At 37.6% G+C, this 19,805-nt stretch overlaps 1 protein-coding gene across 2 annotated transcripts; it reads left to right on the top strand.

Annotated features, from left to right (window-relative positions):
• Positions 1–9,595: 9,595 nt before the first annotated feature.
• On the top strand, positions 9,596–19,664 carry LOC103320794 (exocyst complex component SEC3A). 2 transcript variants are annotated; one of them, XM_008222518.3, is made up of 25 exons: positions 9,596–9,883; positions 10,986–11,056; positions 11,483–11,563; positions 11,726–11,793; positions 11,926–12,028; positions 12,372–12,517; positions 12,939–13,056; positions 13,595–13,699; positions 14,226–14,327; positions 14,431–14,568; positions 14,831–14,959; positions 15,053–15,133; positions 15,220–15,294; positions 15,654–15,827; positions 15,916–16,057; positions 16,199–16,263; positions 16,938–17,108; positions 17,200–17,279; positions 17,536–17,617; positions 17,807–17,904; positions 17,990–18,098; positions 18,448–18,516; positions 18,878–18,943; positions 19,020–19,109; positions 19,351–19,664. In XM_008222518.3, exons 1-25 carry the CDS (start codon positions 9,709–9,711, stop codon positions 19,459–19,461), a joined length of 2,649 nt encoding a protein of 882 aa, XP_008220740.2. In that variant the 5' UTR covers positions 9,596–9,708; the 3' UTR covers positions 19,462–19,664. The 2 variants fall into 2 exon arrangements, 1 of the variants encoding a protein (XP_008220740.2); XR_016123504.1 differs by having other exon boundaries at positions 9,599–9,883; positions 17,979–18,098.
• The last annotated feature ends 141 nt before the right edge of the window (positions 19,665–19,805 follow it).

Genomic DNA, 19,805 nt, shown 5'->3' with positions numbered 1-19,805 from the left:
GATAGGGGGAAAAAAGGTCCCCTTACCGAATGCCACACTTAGGAGAGAAAGTATCAATTAATTCACCATTGAGAGAGAATCGCCTTATATCGCACAGAGTTAATACACTGCATTAAAAGCTCAAGAATTCTACCACGAATCCCAACCTCCCAAAGCACTTCTCTAATGAAATCCCAACTTAACCGATCATAAGCTTTGGATAAATCAGTTTTTCAAGCAATAAAACCCTTCCCTCCTTTATAAATTTGGCTTTTTATCACAAATGGTCCTTAACGTTTACGAAATTATCACGAATGGTCCTTGACCTTTTTTTGTGACACTAATAGTCCTTAACGTTTGGATTTTTTATCACAAATGGTCCCTGCCGTTATAAATTCCGTTAAGTGTGATGTGGAAGGTAAGTGGAGCTCACATGTCCAATCACATTGTGACATGTGGATTAAAAAAATAATTAAATACATTTTTAATGAAAATTCCATATTTTTTTTCTGCAACTTTTCATCCCCTTCCTTACTCCGTCTCTCTACCCCCTCGCCCTTGCTCTCCACCCTTTGCTCTCCATCTCTTCTCCCTCTGTTTTTCCTCTGCCACCTGCAAGAAAAATATAAGATATAGCTGGCTAGCCTGCTGACGGATCCACAGAGGAGCAAGGGTGGTCAAGTGACCCGCAACTCCGGGATCCGCCATTAGAGGGAGAAATTTGACCTCTGCAAATTGCTCGATGAAAGTCCCCAAAGAGCAGCGCTCTTCTCCCCAGCAGCAGCGCTCTTATCGACCTGCAATCTGATGCTCGTTAGCTATCGTGAGTTGCTCACCGATCTGAGATTTCACTTTAGCTTGAAGTATTTGATGAAGTGAAGATAATCTGCTTGGTGATATCTTCCTTTGATCTTCAATATTCTTCACTTTGAGTACCCATTGGTTGGTCTGTAGGGGAAAATTTTAAAAATAAAAAAAACCGGCTTCTTTTTATTTTAACTTTGATATTTGACAAAAGTGAAGATTACTCGCTCGGTCAGCCCATCATCGCACATTTTATACGGATATTTGGCAAAAGTGAAGATTACTGCTCGGTGAGACTGATATTTGATGCTTCATTTTGTATTTGGTTGATTAAATATTGATGGAATTATAAAATTAAGATCTTGAAGTATTGGGCTTGGGGAAATTAAGGCATTCCCAGCTATTTGGTTTGCCTTGGCTGAAATAGATTTCTTAAGAAAACGAAACAACAGAGAGGCTCAATTAGTCTTGGCTGAAATAGAACAGAGGGAGAGGGAAAGCACAGGAAGGAGAGAGGGCAGAGGAAAAGAGAGATAGAGAGACGAGAGAGAGAGAGAGAGAGAGAGAGAGAGAGAGAGGCTAAATGATTTTTTAATGATTTTTCATTAAAAAAAATTCTTTATTTATTTAATCCACATGTCACGATGTAATTGGACATGTGGGTTCCACTTTTCTTCCACCTCAGACACTTAACAGAATTTTTTACGGTAGGGACCATTTGTGATAAAAAGTCCAAACGTTAAGGACTATTAGTGTCACAAAAAAACCTCAAGGACCATTCGTGATAATTTCGAAAACGTGAAGGACCATTTGTGATAAAAAGCCTATAAATTTTAAACTTATGTAGCATTTCTTAAGCCACAACAATATTATCAACAATTTGTCTCCCTAGGACAAAGCTCACTTGATTAGGACTGACCAAACTAGCCATACAGGGCCGAAGCCGAGCAACAAAAATCTTAGAAATCACTTTATAGAGGGTGTTGCAAAGACTAATGGGGCGAAGCTGAGTCATGGAAACAGGTTTCTCAACTTTAGGCACCAAAGCAATCAATGTCTCATTAATATTCTCAGGAAGAGAAGTAGTTAAAAAAATAATCCTTCACCAAAGCAATAATATCAGTAGAGCACATCCCTCAACATTTCTGATAAAAGAGGGCAGGAAATCCATCAAGTCCTAGAATTGTTAATCCCCCATGAGAGTTCTTTTATTATTTCTTTTGTTTATAATGATCCATTTTTTTGTTTCTTTCGAGACATTTAAAACAATTTTTTTTTCTTTTAAAATTATTAGAATTATAAAACATTTCTTTTTCAATTTTTCAATTTTTTTTTAGTTATTTAAAAATTCAAACAGACTATTTTTAACTTCATCATCAGTAACCTCACAACTTAAACCTTCTAAATCAGTATCAGCCAACCTTGGAAAAAGATGAGGGAGCAACCTATAGTCATCAACCAAAACAGATTCACCAAACAACCCTTGGAAATAATTGACAATAGTCAGTTTCATTCCAATCTTATTAGTGATCCAAATTCCAGCTTTATTTTTCAGACCTTCAAGTTTATTCATCCTACTCCTTATGGCAGTAGACAAGTGAAAAAAACGGGTGTTTCTATCCCCTTTCTTCAACCAAGTATTTCTAAGCTTCTGTAACCTGAACAACTCTTCCTACTCAATGACCAAATTATACTCAGTAGATAACTCATTCTCAAGCTTACTAAGATAAGAGTTATAATTTAAACATAACTTCCTTTGAATGCCTGCAAGTCTAGCCAATAGTCTTTGTTTCTTTCGAAAAAGACAACCAAAAACCTGCCTATTCCAAGAAACAAGAGGGGACACAAGCCCAGCATATTTAAGAACCGCATTACCATTATCAGATCTGCCAAAGATCAGTAATAAACTCAGAAAACTCAGGTGGGTCCACATGGCTTGAAACCTGAAAAGGCGCACAATCTTTATCAGGGAGATGAGCAGAAGACAATCTAACCATGATAGGACAGTGATCTAAATTCACCTTAGGCAAGTGAGAAAGATGCGCCTTAGGAAACAAAAATCTCCACGCAATATTACTCAAACCCCTATCAAGCCTTTTCCAAATGATACCCTTCACATTCCTTTTATTACACCACGTAAACTTGGCTCCAGAGAAACCTAAATCAATGAGCTGATTACGATCAATCCAATCAATAAAATTCTATCCACCGGAATCAAAGTTGCCACCAGACTTTTCATCAGCACAAACAATGTTATTAAAGTCCCACAAAATCAACCAAGGCAGCTTAGAAGCCTGAGCAAGACCATTGAAATAAGCCCAAAAAGACTCACGAATACCTGGGCACACATACACCACAGTGAGCAATCGCCAATTAGTCCCCAATTGCACTAGAGCAGTAATTGATTGACTAGAATGAGCAATGATTTGAATAGAGATAGAGTTGTCATTCCACAACAACCAACACCCCCAGAAAAACCAGTGGCATCAACAATATAATAATTAGAAAAACCCAAACTCTTAGCAATTTGCAAAGCTCTAGTACCACCAATTCTAGGCTCAAGAATAGCTAGAATATCAATAGCATAAGCCTTTTTTAAATCTTTAATAGTATGATCACAACTTTCCTTGCCAGCACCCTTAACATTCCATGAGACAATAATCATTATATATATAAATATATATATATATATATATAAAAGGATAAGGAAGAACTTAGGATAAACCTAATTCTGCAATTGCTCAATGTAGGGGCCTTTTTACTCTAGCAGCCTGACGATTTAATGGGCTTAGGTTGCAGAGAAAAGAGAAACAGTGAAGCTTCCTTGTTTCTGAGTTCAATGATCAGATCAGGCCCCAAGAGTGTTTCGAAAAGATAGGCTGAGTCTTAGGAAACACTTTGGTCTTCTTCACCAATGAAACCAACAGTCACTTACAGATAAATTCTTGGCTTAACACGAGAAGCTTGTAGCATGGGAGCTGAGCATTCATGAGTTTAGCATGAGAGGGAGAAAGAGCTGAGATTTCCAGAAGAGATAGGATGAAATGAAGAAATATGGCTCGAAATTGCAGGGGTTTTAAGGATGAGAGATGATGATTACTCTCTGGATGTGTGCTTATGGAAAGAGAGGAAGAAGATGAAAGCATAGGTGGCTTTAGCATATTTTCAGCAGCTTGACGAAAGCTTCATCAAGCTCCTAGGTGATTTGACAGAAGAGAAAATGGGAAGTAATGAAAGAACAAAGCTTGAAATCGAAGGGTTCTCGAGATGAGAGATGATGCTTGCTCTCTCTGGATGTGGGTTTTGAAAGAAATAAATGAGGAAGATGGAGGAATAAAACATGAAATTGAAAGGCTCCAGAGGGGATGCTTGCCTTCGATGAATTCTCATGGTTGCTAGGAGGCTTGCAACCAAACCAAGGTGAGTTGTCTTTGCTGGGTAGAAAGTGGCTCCTTTTATAGGCACTGAAAACTTTAATTTTATCAAGCCACCCTCTCTCAATTTCCTTCACTTTCTTCCATTTCATCTTATTTGGTGAAACTTCCCTAGCCTGAGCACGTAGGCATGAAGCTTTTTGGAGTTTCAAGGTCCTCAGGCAGTCTGGACTTCTCCATGTGAGTGAGGAGCCACCCACTTTGGCTTCTTGTTTTCTCAGAAAGCTTGAAGAGGAAAGAATGGGTATGGGTGCTAGTCAAAAGGTGATCAACACATGGGTTTGCTTGGTTTTGATGGTTTTGACAGATATGCTGGATATTTTCCATGATGCTCTGGGCTCGGGCTATTGGTATCTTGTTTCCAGCAGCCTGTGAGTTTGCTCTAGTTGCTGGAACCAGCCTATTGGATCAAGGTGCTGGATATTTTGGCTAATGTGGGATTTTTCCAAGTGTTTGCAAGTCATTGGATATTTTCCTAAACTATTGGGCCACTCATTCTCTCTCAAACTTACCCATATGTTTGGGCTCAAGAAATGGGCTTGAGTTTTGGTGCTCCCAAGCAATGGGCCTCGTGAATGCTCATAACCATTCATACCACAATCCGCTCAACAAGCCCTAACCATTCGCGTGGCTTGAGCCTACTTAAACTTGTGGCGTGACATGTTGCTTAAATAAGGATCTGCTTGGTGTTGTACTAGGTCAAAAATATATTTGGGCCCAGCCTTGGATTTTTTGGGCCTCAACACTCAGCCTCACCACTAGTGGAGGCAACTTGTTCAATGACCATAGCCGTACCAATACCAAACTCTGTATCACCTTGATCAACAAAATCACCATGGTGATCCATATGGTCAGAAGTTACGCTAACACCAGAAAAGAAAGCTTCATTGAGCACCCTTTGAACAATGTCAGGGGTTTGTGACCATGAAGCAGCTTATCTTTCCCTAGAGAAGACTCGAAAAAGAAAGGCTCATCCATATTGAAAGAAAACTTCCCAAGAACATCATCCTGCACAAGTAGCCCCACGAACTGGCATTCCCACAACATTTAGAGCTCTAAAGCTATTAAAAGTACTCCCGACTCTTTTCTTCCCAACCCTTCGAGCACCAAATTCAGGCTTAACAACAATTTCTAAGCCCAAGTAGAAACATTACGCACTGCACCAGCTTATTCCCCAGAAGACTTATACATAGGGAGGCACGCTCATGAGCTTGAGTAGCCGGTTTAGAATCCTTCTTGAAACCAAAAGGACCAAAAGTGAAACTCGCATCCTCATCGTCCCTACCATCACCATCCCTCAAAATATTAAATCTAGAGTCAGATTGGCTAGCGGTAACCTTCACACCACTAGCCTTATTAGCCTTCTTGGTGGAAGAGAACAACTGCCCTTGTTCATGTGGAGCCTTCTTTTTGAAATTTTTAGGTTTCATCAACATCCATTGACCATACATCTTAGCTGGAATCTCAGCAACAAAATTAGCATGATTAACAACAACAATATCCATTTTTGTGTGGATGCCACATCGCTAGCAATGAAAATTCTAGCAGACTTCTTAAAAATAGATAATTTGCGCCCGAGTTACTGATTTCTAAACAAGCAATTGTGAATTTGGGTGAGGAATATCTCCTAAGTAAGTTTTTTTCTTGCCTGCAGACTGGTGAGGACTTCACAATTTTTCACATTACAAAACTGGTAGTTCTGGCCATAATAAATGATAAGAAAGTGAACTGTTTTATGCAGAATCGCCTTTTACAAAGCTCAAAAGGGAAGCCCAACTCTAAAAAGACAAAAGAGCTTCGACTTCAACCTGTTAAATGCTTTTATCCGGTCTGGATTGGGTATGCATGTGCTAGATCGACTATCAACACCTTCAATCAAGTTTCAGCTATGAATCAATACCAACGCTTGAGTTTACCGAGCTTTAATCTATTTCGGGAAGGCTTTTTGAACAGTGGAATTGAAACCTCTTTAGTCCGGAAGAGGCATAAGTGACGGATTTTATGATTACCGGAATCGCATCAGTAGTACTGTTATGCTTGATCGTGGCTCTTCATAAATTTGTTGAGGTTTTCATATTTGTAAAACCCGAACTCTGCTTGATTTGACTTATGCTGAACCAAATTTGTAATGAGAGAAGTCTCGCTTTGAATGATTATTTCTCTAAACTCGAATGGATTTAGAGATTCGATTGTAGCTGACTTGTTTATTACGGCTCAATGAGCTATTGGTTGCTTCAGTGTTTTGTAGGTTTTTTGGAATCAAGTGATCATTTTGAGTTTTTATTTTTTATTGGTTTTTTTGGCTGTCCGTTGATATGTTCACATTCTCTCATATTTATAGGAAATGCTGGAGTGGGGCTTCTAATCTTTTAATAATAGGCGGCAGATTTTCTAAAAGCAAGATCATTCACTTTAAATGTCAAAGAAAATGGGGATGTTATCTATTCTGGCAAATAAACCATCAGCAATCAATTCTAAGGCAATCACTTCCCTGCTTTTCTTGAAAGAAAACCTAATCCTTACTCAATTTTTAACTGCTCTTTGTAAGAGTTTAATCTGCCGTGATGGTTAGTTTGATCTTCCAGATGAACAACTCCTTGCTTCCTACTTATCTTTTTTAGAAAATACAGCATGCTTATCCCTTGGAAATGATGCATGCCCTGATGCAGATTTATATAAAAGGATTTTGATCTTCGGTGGCAGAGATTCAAAGACGTCTTCCTTTTATACCTGCCTTCATTAACTCTCTGCTAGCTTATCTGTGATAGTTGATATTGTTGACTCTTCAAAGTCAGACAATCACGTGAGAATAGATTTTTCAAGAGTCTGCTGACTTTGTACTATGGGCTTTGTGATCCATGGTGAGCATTTAGAAGCTGGGCCTAATCCAATTCTTCTTTCAATTTTTATCGATCTGCTTTATTGCCATCTAATTTTGACGTTTTTACAATTTTGTCATTGCGTAAAAAGACGTAGGCTTCTGATGTGGATTGGGCTTTTCTTTTTGGAATCAAAGCCCAGTCATCTGTTCTTTTCTATTTTGTGGGCTTTTCTTTGCGAAGATGGGCTGGCGCGTGAATTTCTTTTAGGCCCAAACAGGAGGAGTATCTTCATATTCTCATAAACTTCTTCCTTAGAAGACTGCTTTTGCTTAGTCTCCACAATAACATGGCATGTATCTCTACCATACCCAAAACAACCACATTCAAAGGAAACTAAATGAATCCCCTCCTAAACAACCCCATAAGTACGTCCCTCAACTTCAATAAAAAGGATAAGAGGCTTGGATAAATCAAGCTCAACACACCACCTAGCAAACTTACCTCGAGCTTGACCCATAGTATGCGCATCCACCTTAACGGTAGTACCGATGAGATTTCCAATTTTCGTCATAACATCAGTACGAAAATACCAACCCATTGATTTGAATCCAAACTGTCATGTGAGTAACCCTCTCTTCTTTAGCATTAAACCTAGGTTTCCAATTTTGAGTCACAATATATTGCCTAGTAATTTGCCAAGGACCGCCGGTGAGCATACCTCTTATCTTCCTCAAGAAGAAATTGAACAATGAAATATTGGACCCTTCAACTCCCAGTGTTGAAGAAAACGATCATGCAAGAAAGTATACGACCGATGGCGACCCATTAGCTTGATAATCACAGCAATCCTCCAAGGCCTGTACAAGCAATCCTTAACCCTTTTAGAAAATTCAATGGATGGAATAGCCCCATGCTTGATTACGACATTGTCATCGTTGATCTCAAACTTATCCTCAGCCATCCTAAAATCACCAAAGACTTTATCTTTGAAGCTCATTGAAATTGAGGGCAAAGAAGGAGGAAGCTCATCATAATCTAATCCACCTACATCCAACATCTCCCGCGTACGAGCACGCTTCTCTCCAGCAACCAGCCCCTCCTTTGAGCCGCCACCAACAGCGAACACAAACTCAGATATCTCATCCGCCACCATGGACGGTGGAACTGTAATAGCATAACAAAGAGCAAGAAGATCGTGAAATCCCTAGAAAAAACCAAGCGCATGCAACACGTTCAATTCCTGTGCCGCTTTATTTTGTCTGTTCTTTGATACAAGCTATACTTGAGAAAACTTGGAACAAATAACTTCATGTGTAGGTGTAGTAATCGTTTAGTCTTTTTTCATATAAACTCACCAACTTTTTGGTTGAGTCCTTTTTATTATTATCTTGCACTACTTTTTCAAGAAAAAGAAAACAATCATTTAGAGCATCTCCAGCGCAAAGCCTAGCCCGGGGGAAAGGCAGCCAGAGGGAGCCCGAGGCACTCCAAATACAGGCCCGTGAGTTTGGTGGTGGGTCCCACGAGTCCTGAGGAAGCCCACGGGCAGTCTTGCCTGGCCAAGCCCGAGTTGGTCGACGCAACAAGACAAAGAAACAGATTTTTTTTTTTTTGGCTAAAAATTGAAAAAATTCTGAAAAATTCTGAATTTTTTTTTTAAAATACCAAAAAATTCTGTATTTTTTCCCTATAAATACCTAACCATTTTATTCACTTTCTACACCAAATCTTCATAAAAACTCATCTCCTTCCAATATTTTTCACTTTCCACACCAAATTTTGCACTACAAAATTTCATTTGTGCAAAAATACAAATGTCATCTTCCATCGAAGCCGGAGGGTCGTGGACAAACGTTCGAAGAGGTCAAAATCTTGGCAACGAGGTAAAAAAAAAAAATTATAATAAATATGGACACGTGGTAACCGAAAATTTTATCCAAAAATTTTATTTGAAAATTTTATTCGAAAAATGTTATCTTAAATTTTAAATGAAAATTTTATAATAAATAGTGACACGTGACAACCGAAAATATAATCTAAAAAGCTTATCAAAATTAATAGTTTAAAGTATAAACAAATAGGAAATAAAGTACAATGAATAGTAATTGCCTTAGACTTGCCCTAAACTTTGCCCTCATGGGTGGAACCACAAATGCAAAGGTGACACTATTCACGAATAGTGGCAGCCTTGCTTGCCCTTGCTTTAGACTTAGCCCTTGTGGGTAGAGATGCTCTTAAAGAATGGATGTTTAAATTGAATCAGATGCAAGAATAGATAAAACTAACCAAAATAAAAGATATTATCAACATTTTCTTTTGGTACAAAATCTAACATGTTAAATCAAAGTCAGTTCCTAATTAGGAAATCAGATTAATTGACTGCAAAATCTTTGAGTTTTGTTAACAAATTTCGACCGTTTCACAAATAATTAATTTTATATAATTTCGTTTCGACCCGTACCCGATAATTTCCGGAGCCTCTAAGTCCAAACTCGAAACTTCCGTACGCCAGCTTGACCAGAGAACAAGTGCACAATGCACGTATATTTTCGCATTTTCGTCGTGGACCTCTTTTTATCTTTCCATGTCTTTTTCATCCTAGAGTCTTTTATATTTACCATTAAATCACACCAGGCTCCGATTGAGACCCACAGAGTGTTTCACCGGCAATGGCGAAATCGAGCGCAGACGACCAGGAGCTGAGGCGAGCCTGCGAGGCCGCCATCGAAGGGACCAAGCAGAGCGTCGTGATGTCGATCCGTGTGGCCAAGAGCCGAGGGATCTGGGGAAAAACGCACAAGCTAGGCCGTGACATGGCGAAACCTAGGGTTCTCGCTCTTTCCGGTACGCAATCGTTTCTCTATTTCCGCATATCGTTTTCACTTTGAAGATTCTATCTCCGACCTGAGATGACTGGTTAGAGAAGTGCGTGCGTGGCATCTGGACTGAATTGTACGCGTTTTCTGAAATTTAGAAGAGAAATTTAGCTTTATTTCCAAGGGCATTTTGTTGAAAATCACGGTGCAGACTTCATTTTAACTTGTCGAATTGTTAGGGTTTCTCACTGTTTTGGAATGATTATAATATGACCGAATTAATATAGACAATCACGATGCGGTTGGATAGTAATGTGGTTGGGTGCTCAGACTGGACAATTTTAAGAAATATGTATTTACCTTGGCCGGGACTACTATGATCGACGGATGTGTATAATTCACGAGGGTGCCCAAGATTAAAAGAATGGTGTGAAATCCTTCAAGCTCCATAAATTCCCATTAATATTGATTTACTTCAAGACATAAGTTGGTCAATCTTACCGAGAACAATATCGTTTTTGGAACTTGCAGAATCATTTATATCCACTTTTGACAGGAGAGTAACCAGAACTAGATTATCTACTATACTGTTTTGAACAATCATGGTAAATTGTCATAAGAAGACTTCGAAGCATTGTTTTTGCACATATCTTCAGATTGGGAGGACAATTTTAGTTAAATCATTAGACAGAACTGTACAAGACATGTCAAGTATCTTAGATGGCAGTGGCACAGTAACGACTTTATCAGTAAGGTTAATTTGGAATTGTGTGCTAAATTCTAGAGGTTTGTCTACATATTTTGTATAGCTTCACTACAATAACATGAAGAGCCTGCTACTGTATCACTATGGTAGTCGGTACTACTAACTGAGGCCACCCTTTCTATTTGTTCTATAAGCTTCTATAATACTTGGTTGCACTCTAGATTGGCTGACAGTGATCCGATATCAAATGAAGGGGAATAAAAGACTTGTCTTTTGAAGCATTAGGTCAGAGGGTGTGTACATGTATGCATAACTACAAATACCCACACAAGTATAAATATTCAATTGGATTGATCAGTGTAAGCACTTAGTGATACTTAATTTGTACGTTACTGATGGCGACTGCCTTTTGTGGTTTGTGCAGTAAAATCCAAAGGCCAGAAGACTAAAGCCTTTCTTCGAGTCTTAAAATATTCCACTGGAGGAGTCCTTGAGGTAAAGTCCAGTTTGTTTATTCTTATTTTTCTATAGAATTAAGATTCTTTGATTTTAGGGGGAAAAAAAACAAATTGGCAGTTGGTGTACAATTTGAAATGTAGTAGTTCTAGCTTTCATTTCCAGGCCTGCTGTGTGTAACGGTGCTTAGTGTTATCGTCTCTTGGATGTGTATCTGTAACGGTGTATGTGGCTTATCATTTATCGTCTCATTTAATTCATGAGGACTATCTGATAAAGCTTAATACATTGTATGTGCAACTGATTTAGTGATAATTGGTACAATTTTTCTAGTTAGACAACATAATTAATTTTAACAATGCAAATATAGAAGGAAAATAAATAAAGAAAACGGATCTGTGTGCTTGATTTGGGACTTGGCGTGATTACAATTTACAATTACTCATTAATTTTCTTTTACTGCAGCCTGCAAAGTTATACAAGCTAAAGCATCTTTCGAAGGTGGAGGTTTTAACAAACGACCCTAGTGGGTGTACTTTTACTCTGGTAAAGAAGATCCACCTTCCATATGCTTACGAAAAAATTGTACACTTATGTTGGGAATTCGTGCAAAGGAATAGAATTCTTGCAATTAAGCAAAACAAGAAACAACGTTTGAGAAAGATTGTTGTTCCATTTTCCATTTTGGTCTGACTGAATTTCTTGTAGGGTTTTGATAATCTTAGGAGCCAGAGTGTTGCTCCTCCTCAATGGACCATGCGAAATATTGATGACAGGTATGCTATGGAGAACATGGACCTCTTTTCAATGTTATCCTTTCCTTCAGTAAACAGACTGATAAGCTTTTGATTACTGATTATCATTCCTTTTTCTTTTCCTTTTTCTGTTAAAAAAAATCTATTGTGCAGGAACCGCCTTTTACTATGTATTTTGAACATATGCAAAGATGCACTGGGTCACCTTCCTAAAGTTGTTGGTATAGATGTCGTGGAAATGGCTCTTTGGGCTAAGGTGCATATGATGAATTTGTACTACTGTACTATTTTTAGAGTGTATAATATTTATAATTGAGTTTCACTTCCTTGCCAATCACTAATTGTGGGTACAACTTTATGATGATAATTTTTTTGTCAATGTTAATTTCTTTGTTGTTTTAGTTTTGAGAGAATTCTGTTATTATTTATTTTCGTTGTTTTTATGTCACTTCTTGAAATCAGTTCATTCCTTCTGTTCTCCTATGTTTTTGGCTTCCTCCGTGTGGATATTTTGCTTAAACTCCATTTATTAGTTAGTTTGTTAGATTAATATTTGCAGTGCATTTATTCTCTAATTTATTGTTAAAAAAATGATTTAGGAAAATACACCAGCAGTCACTAATCAAGGCGATATGCAAGAGGGTCCTGCTGCATCAACAGTAACTGAACGTGACTTAAAAGTCACTGTAGAAAAAGAACTTGTCTCCCAAGCTGAGGAAGAGGATATGGAGGCACTTTTGGGAACGTATGTACAGTTTCATTGTTTTGTTGTGATGTAGAAATTGTTTGTGCTTTATCTAATTTGTCCATTGAGAAGAATGCTAAGGTTTTTATGGACTTTATGATAAACTCGGTTACTGGGTTTTTTCAATTTTGTTAGTTTGATCCTTGTTTTCGGACAAGCATGAATTACTTGGTTATGGGGTCACATACTGTCATTAAGTGGGTTTTGGAGCACCAAGTGGGGGGCCTCATTCTACTTTAGTTGGTAGAGAGCAAATGGTTCGCAAGTGACTCCAACAAGTTGATTTTTTCTCTCAGCCTCAACCATTTTCTTTCATATTTTGTTCTTAAAAAAAAAAAGCATCACTCTTTAGCTATGTTCTGTTGGAACTTATCTTGATGTAGTTGTGATGTGGTATATTTTTACTGGGCGTGATACACAGTTATGTCATGGGTATTGGTGAGGCAGAAGCATTTTCTGAAAGGTTGAAGAGAGAGCTTCTTGCTTTGGAAGCAGCAAATGTGCATGCCATTTTGGAAAGTGAACCTTTGATTGATGAGGTGAGTGTTTTTCTATTCAGTTGTGTTTTTATGTATGATGGCATTTGCCACATTTCTTCCTTTTTTGGATTTGTTAATTTATTGTCCTTTTTATGTTCTTCTGTTTGGTTCTTGGTTTCACTCTTCTCAAAGAAAGTCATTTTTCCCCAATCGTCTATCTCACCTGTCAGTATTAATACCATTAAAGTCTGTTGTCATCCATGTGACCATATAATATATACGGTGTTAGACAGGTCTAAGCATGATACTTAGTCTGGTTTTCAACCACTGTAATTACTTAGCATCAATGTCCTCCCGTTCATCTTCTGACCTCATCCTTGTTTAGAGCCTTCAACTTCTTTTTGCTTAAACAGTGTTGCTTTCTGATTCTGAGAAACTTTATCATCTGTTTGTGTTACTTGCATACATTGCTTTATCATCATCTCCATGTGATTTCTGTACAAGCTTCTTTTGCCTGCTGGGACATTGATTGATAGTTGTCTATTCTCTGGAAGATATGTGATACTGTTATTCATACGTTCAATTGTGGGTCTTATAGGTCCTGCAAGGGCTTGAGGCAGCAACGAATTGTGTCGATGACATGGACGAATGGTTAGGCATCTTCAATGTGAAACTCAGACACATGAGAGAAGACATCGAATCGGTAGGGACTCTAGATACCTTTGATAATTTTTTAGATTTTTACTGATCCTTTATGGACTACAATTTATTTATTTCCAACATGCAGTTTATTGGAATTGTTTTTAACTTGTTTCTCATGGAACAAACATACCATAAACGTAGACCAATTTGACACTGAACATCTGGTCAAAGATTCCATTTGCCTGTATTTTAAGGGATTAACAAGAATGCCAGTGGTTCATTTTAGTTTCCTTTTCCCCCTTATACTTTTACTATATGACATCGAAAACGTAGTTGTTTACATTTCATTTTTTCCCAACAAACATTGTGATGGTATCATCTTGTTCCTTGTTGAACGAAATTCACCTGTATTGGTGCTAGTTCTGGGTTACTTCAATCTCCTCATGGTTCTGACTAAGAGGTGGTTGTTCAGTATCCCACGCCATGACATGGTTTTGGGATATCCACTGGATATATGAATGTCTTCTACTTGAATGCTTGATCTATTCTTAAGTTGGCTGCTAACTTTTTTCTGTTGTGATGCCCAGATAGAAACCCGCAATAACAAGTTGGAGATGCAATCTGTAAATAATAGAGCACTCATTGAGGAACTTGATAAGCTTCTTCTAGGTTTGCGTGTTCCTTCTGAGGTATATTGCCCATCCTTTTTAGCTGTGAGACATAACTAATTAGTTTGAACTTTGGCAACTTTTTAAGGCTTAGAATCTTTTTAATGGCGTTTCGTTGGTGCAGTATGCAGCATGCTTGACAGGAGGCTTATTTGATGAGGCACGTATGCTTCAAAATGTAGAAGCATGTGAGTGGTTAGCTGGTGCTTTACGCAGTCTTGAAGTACCTAATTTGGATCCAATCTATGCAAACATGCGAGCTGTATGCATTCTACCTTTCTCATTCATTTCAGTTCTTTTTTATATTTCTTTATTCTTCAAAGATTTGTGGGCAGATGTGCAAACTATAGAGTTTTCATCACTGTGGTGTGAACCCGTCATCACTTTAATGAACTTTTTGGCTAGCTATGATGTCAATTAATCATGTGAGATGTTGAGATGGAGTGAGATTACAAATATCTGTTTTTATTACTGATTTTAAGACCATTTCATTATATTGGTAAAATTCATTGTAATTCTTACAGGTTAAAGAGAAGCGAGCTGAACTTGAAAAATTGAAATCTACATTTGTCAGAAGAGCTTCTGAGTTCTTGCGAAATTACTTTTCTAGTTTGGTGGAGTTCATGATAAGTGACAAGAGCTATTTTTCTCAGGTGCACTTTAGGGACTCAAGCTTCTATAAATTTGACCAAATTGTTCATTTTCTGAGTATTTATATTGCTCACTATTGTGCTTGATTTAAACAGCGGGGGCAACTGAAAAGGCCTGATCATGCTGATCTGCGGTACAAATGCCGAACATATGCTCGCCTTCTGCAACATTTAAAGGTAAAATTTCAGCTTAATCGCATTAGCTATTAGTACTTTTGTTGTTTCAACTTGCGCATGTGCATTGGTGATTTTCTTCCTTACAGAGTCTTGATAAGAATTGCCTGGGTCCTTTGAGGAAAGCATATTGTGACTCCCTGAACTTGCTCCTTCGTCGGGAGGTCAGAAACACAATCCTTTTATTCTATCATTTGAGTGTTACCTGGAATGTATTTCTGAGATATCTGTGTTAGTTATATTTTTTGGCTGTTGTCTTTTATCATCTTTGATCATGGACTTTATCTTGAGCGCTTGAATTTTCAATCTAATCATCAGACTTCCTGATAAGATAGTGACGTGGTTTGGTAGGTTCAGTGTAGCATCAACTAATAATCATATAGACCAAAATAGTGGTGGCTTGATTCCGCATGCATTAGTAACCTAATCAAATCTTCTTGTTCTAAAAATTTATTGTTTTGTAAGAGCTTTGACAGTTAAGTGATAAGTTTGAAAATTTGAGTATATAATTTGATACCTACAGGCTCGTGAATTTGCAAATGAGCTTCGTGCGAGTACAAAGGCATCAAGAAATCCAACTGTCTGGCTTGAAGCTTCTGCTGGGTCTGGTCAAAATGTGAATGCTGCAGACACTTCTACTGTTTCTGAAGCTTATGCCAAGATGCTTACGATTTTTATCCCACTCCTTGTAGATGAGGTAAAAGTCAAGTGATATAATAGTTTCTTTGATCTAAATGGTACATATCTTTGTATTTAAAGCCCATTCTACAATGCCTCAACTGCAGAGTTCTTTCTTTGCACATTTTATGTGCTTTGAAGTTCCTGCACTTGTTCCTCCAGGAGGTACTGCTAATGGAGATAAATCTGATGACACCAATGATGATGATTTGGGAATCATGGACATTGATGACAATGACAGCAAAGTTGGTAATTTACGCTAATATCTTACTGTACTTTTCTGTATGTGCTTGCTTTTAGTCATATTTTTACACTGTCTGCAATGGATGCTTTTGAATTCTGCCAATTCTACTTCGCTCTGGAATTTGATACAATTGACTAATTTTGTAGGTAAAAATTCAGGAGAGCTTGCAGCATTGAATGAATCTCTTCAGAATTTACTTGATGGAATCCAAGTAATACACACAACATATTGCCTATCTTTTCGCACTTGCTATTGAAATTTTGTTGCATGGACGTTCTCTGTTTTGTGGTTTTGTAGTTTTGTTGTCTGTAGCTGAAAGAAACTTCCATGAATTTCCAAATGAGTATCTCATCTTATCTTATGGGTGTCATCCTCAAAGCTCAATCTGCTCTGTGCAGAACTTGGGAATTGGGATCCCTTATCTCTGCTTTAGGTGATAGTAAGGTGGATGATTCCCTGAGTAGCTTAGGAGATGGAATCTCATGTCCAGCAGTATCTTGTTTGGATGGCATATGTTTGTTTAAAAGTTTTAAGCTGCAGAAATTTATCATTTCATAGGTTTGACTCTTGGTTGTCTGCTTAGATAGATATAGAATAAGCCAGTGTCTAATGAATAAATGGGGTGATGTAAGAGAGGGTGGTTTGGCAAGTGGTCTTCCTCCAGAGCAGAGAAAGACTAAATCTATGTTTCCTTTTATGATTTTAGCATGATAATATTGATGAGGTGGCTTGATTTGTGGTCTGCACTGACATCTAGATTTGTAAGGGAGTGAACCTTCCATAATATTTTTAAATTTATTTTTTACTTTTAATGGTTTGCACACTTTCACCCTCTATCCTGGTCGTGACTTGCTACTTAGCTGCATGCACTTATATGATTTTCAGGAAGACTTTTATGCTGTGGTGGATTGGGCATACAAAATTGACCCCTTACGCTGCATATCAATGCATGGGATTACGGAGCGGTATCTTTCTGGTCAGAAAGCTGATGCGGCAGGATTTGTGCGTCTCTTGCTTGGTGATCTGGAGTCAAGAATTTCTATGCAATTCAGTCGTGTAAGTTCTTGTGTTTAGTGTTGATCAATTCATAATCATATGTTTTTAAGGTTATGATCTGAACCCATGTAATGTGCATGCTCCATTGCAGTTTGTTGATGAAGCTTGCCACCAGATTGAAAGAAATGAACGCAATGTTAGGCAAATGGGTGTCTTATCATACATCCCTAGGTAAACTGGATTATACATTACTTATGTTCCTTTGGTGAGGAAACTTCATATCCTCTTTGAAAATTTAGTCAGTTATCAAGTTGAGGTTTGGCATGCTTTGGTCAGTTATAATTGAGAGAACAGAAATTGCGAAACTTTTGTATGTTTTCTAAAGGAATTTGTCAGCTCTGATTACTTATCCCATGTGATAGAATTTATTTCCTATGTGTTTGATTATTGTTTCATATTATATTTGATTTCCCCTCCTTTTACTTAGATTTGCAACTCTGGCAACAAGAATGGAACAGTACATCCAGGGGCAATCTAGGGATTTGGTTGATCAAGCATACACTAAATTTGTGAGTGCTTTAATTTTTTTCTTTCTCTGGAAACATATTCGTGTTATCTGCAGAATGTTATCAGATATTGTGATATACAAAGCGAGTTGTTTGCACATAGCCATATTGAATTAAGTAGAACCATGCTGCAATGGGCACACAGCATAATTATTGTTAACATTTTCTTACATAAGATCAATTGTTTGACAGGTTAGCATAATGTTTGTGACTTTGGAGAAAATTGCACAAACAGAGCCAAAATATGCTGATCTTTTTCTATTAGAGAACTATGCTGCATTTCAGAATAGGTACTCTTCTTTTTCCTTTCTACCATTGTCAATGTTATTTCTTTGTTGGTCGACTTCATTCTGATTAGAAGCAGTTTGCTTGCAGTTTGTATGACCTAGCAAATGTTGTGCCCACGTTGGCCAAATTTTATCACCAGGCGAGTGAAGCTTATGAACAAGCTTGTACACGCCATATCAGCATGATCATATACTATGTAAGTTATCCAGATGCCGAATCTTATATAAGTTTTTCTTCTCATATGGACGCTGCAATTTTGGGCAGATCTATTTTAGAATCTTATATCATTCCAAGTTACTCGTTGTGAACAAGTAGACAAAACTGAATCTTTATGAAAGATAAAGACACTGAAATTGCTAAACTACTCTTCGCTGGTGAAAGCTAACGTGCTATAATTTTCATTTAGACACTGAAATTTTCACAGAGGCATCTAGCTGGTCTTGAAACAGCCATTTTTTGGCATAGATGTATAGCATAAGCCTGAAATACTTCTTGGACAGAATATTTTTGGTGGCACGTACCCTTATTGTGTTTTCTTTTGGCAGCAATTTGAACGTCTTTTCCAGTTTGCTCGAAGAATAGAGGATTTGATGTATACAATTCCACCAGAAGAGGTTAGTGTGTTGGCGGTCCTTAAATGTTGTCCTCAGTAGTTAAATTAATACAAGCGGCTGAGATGCATCTCAAGTGTCCATATCTGATCTAACTTTGAAAAAGAAAACCTCATTAATTATGTCACACTGCTAGATATTCTGTAACTATGTCCATTGCTTTGGGCATCTGTATATTCCACCAAGAGTATCCAGTCCCATTCTGAGAATGTAGTGTTTGGCTGGTATCTGTGTTGTTGCTAGGACCATTTCTGCAGAGTTTTTTATTTATTTATTTCAGAAGTCTTATAAAAAAAAAAAAAAAAAATAGAGTCTTAACTTGCTGGATGTTATGGCTGATATCAACTTCTTTCACAAATTTCAGATCCCTTTCCAGCTTGGGTTGGCAAAGATGGATCTGCGGAAGATGTTAAAATCAAGTTTATCTGGGGTGAGTTGGTAAATTTTCCAAAATAACTTGGTCTCGCATTTTCATTGCTGACAGTATCTTGGCTTTCCTGATACAGCTTGACAAGTCCATCACTGCAATGTACAAGAAGTTGCAGAAAAACATGACTTCTGAAGAACTGTTGCCATCCTTATGGGATAAATGCAAGGTATGTTGGATAGTTTCTTTGTAAACATGTTAGGGTTCCATGGTTGCAGACTCTTATATCATATGCAAAGCCTGACCTTTAACCAATGATAAAGGGAAATAAAGTTCTCAATCTTGCTGCTCTATAATTACACGGAGAGATGTTTTGGATTCAGTCTTGCCTATTTGTTAAACGCCACATACAAAATAAAGAAAGCATGTTCTTATTGAAAATATCTTATGGATGCTGTGGATTTTGGCAGAAGGAGTTCCTTGACAAGTATGAAAGTTTTGCTCAACTCGTTGCCAAGATTTACCCGACGGAGACCATTCCAACTGTAGTAGAAATGAGAGATCTTTTGGCTTCCATGTAAAGTGAGAGTTTGTCTTGTATAATCTTGATAGCTTCTTTTGTGGGTTGTATTTTTAGCTTGCTGTAATCTTTCTCCTCTTTTCCGGAAACATTTTCCCATAATTTGATTTATTAAAATTGTAGAGTTTTTAAGTGTCTTTTTGTCGATATAGGCGAATAAACAATATACCGTTAAATATATTTGATGTTCGCACTATTTATTTATTGTCTTGTGTCCTGGCTGGCTCATAGCCGTTCTATGGTGAGGGTGCTATATACGGACCATAGATGTAGACCTTCAATTAGCCACAGGATTTATCTGAATAGTAACTTCACTTAAGTTTAATGAAATTATTATATGGCTAA

This window comes from Prunus mume, linkage group LG2 (assembly GCF_029339155.1).
Source record: "Prunus mume cultivar Tortuosa linkage group LG2, ASM2933915v1, whole genome shotgun sequence".
NCBI classification, from domain to species: Eukaryota; Viridiplantae; Streptophyta; class Magnoliopsida; order Rosales; family Rosaceae; genus Prunus; species Prunus mume.
Note: the sequence above shows the minus strand (reverse complement) of the source record. Positions and strands in the feature narration are given on the sequence as shown.

Bases quoted from the DNA above. Each gene is read 5' to 3' on its own strand.
- LOC103320794 (XM_008222518.3), top strand. From the start codon at position 9,709: ATGGCGAAATCGAGCGCAGACGACCAGGAGCTGAGGCGAGCCTGCGAG. The intron at 13,057-13,594 runs GTGAGTGTTTTT...TGGGTCTTATAG, and splicing joins GTGAACCTTTGATTGATGAG to GTCCTGCAAGGGCTTGAGGC. The intron at 19,110-19,350 runs GTATGTTGGATA...GGATTTTGGCAG, and splicing joins CCTTATGGGATAAATGCAAG to AAGGAGTTCCTTGACAAGTA.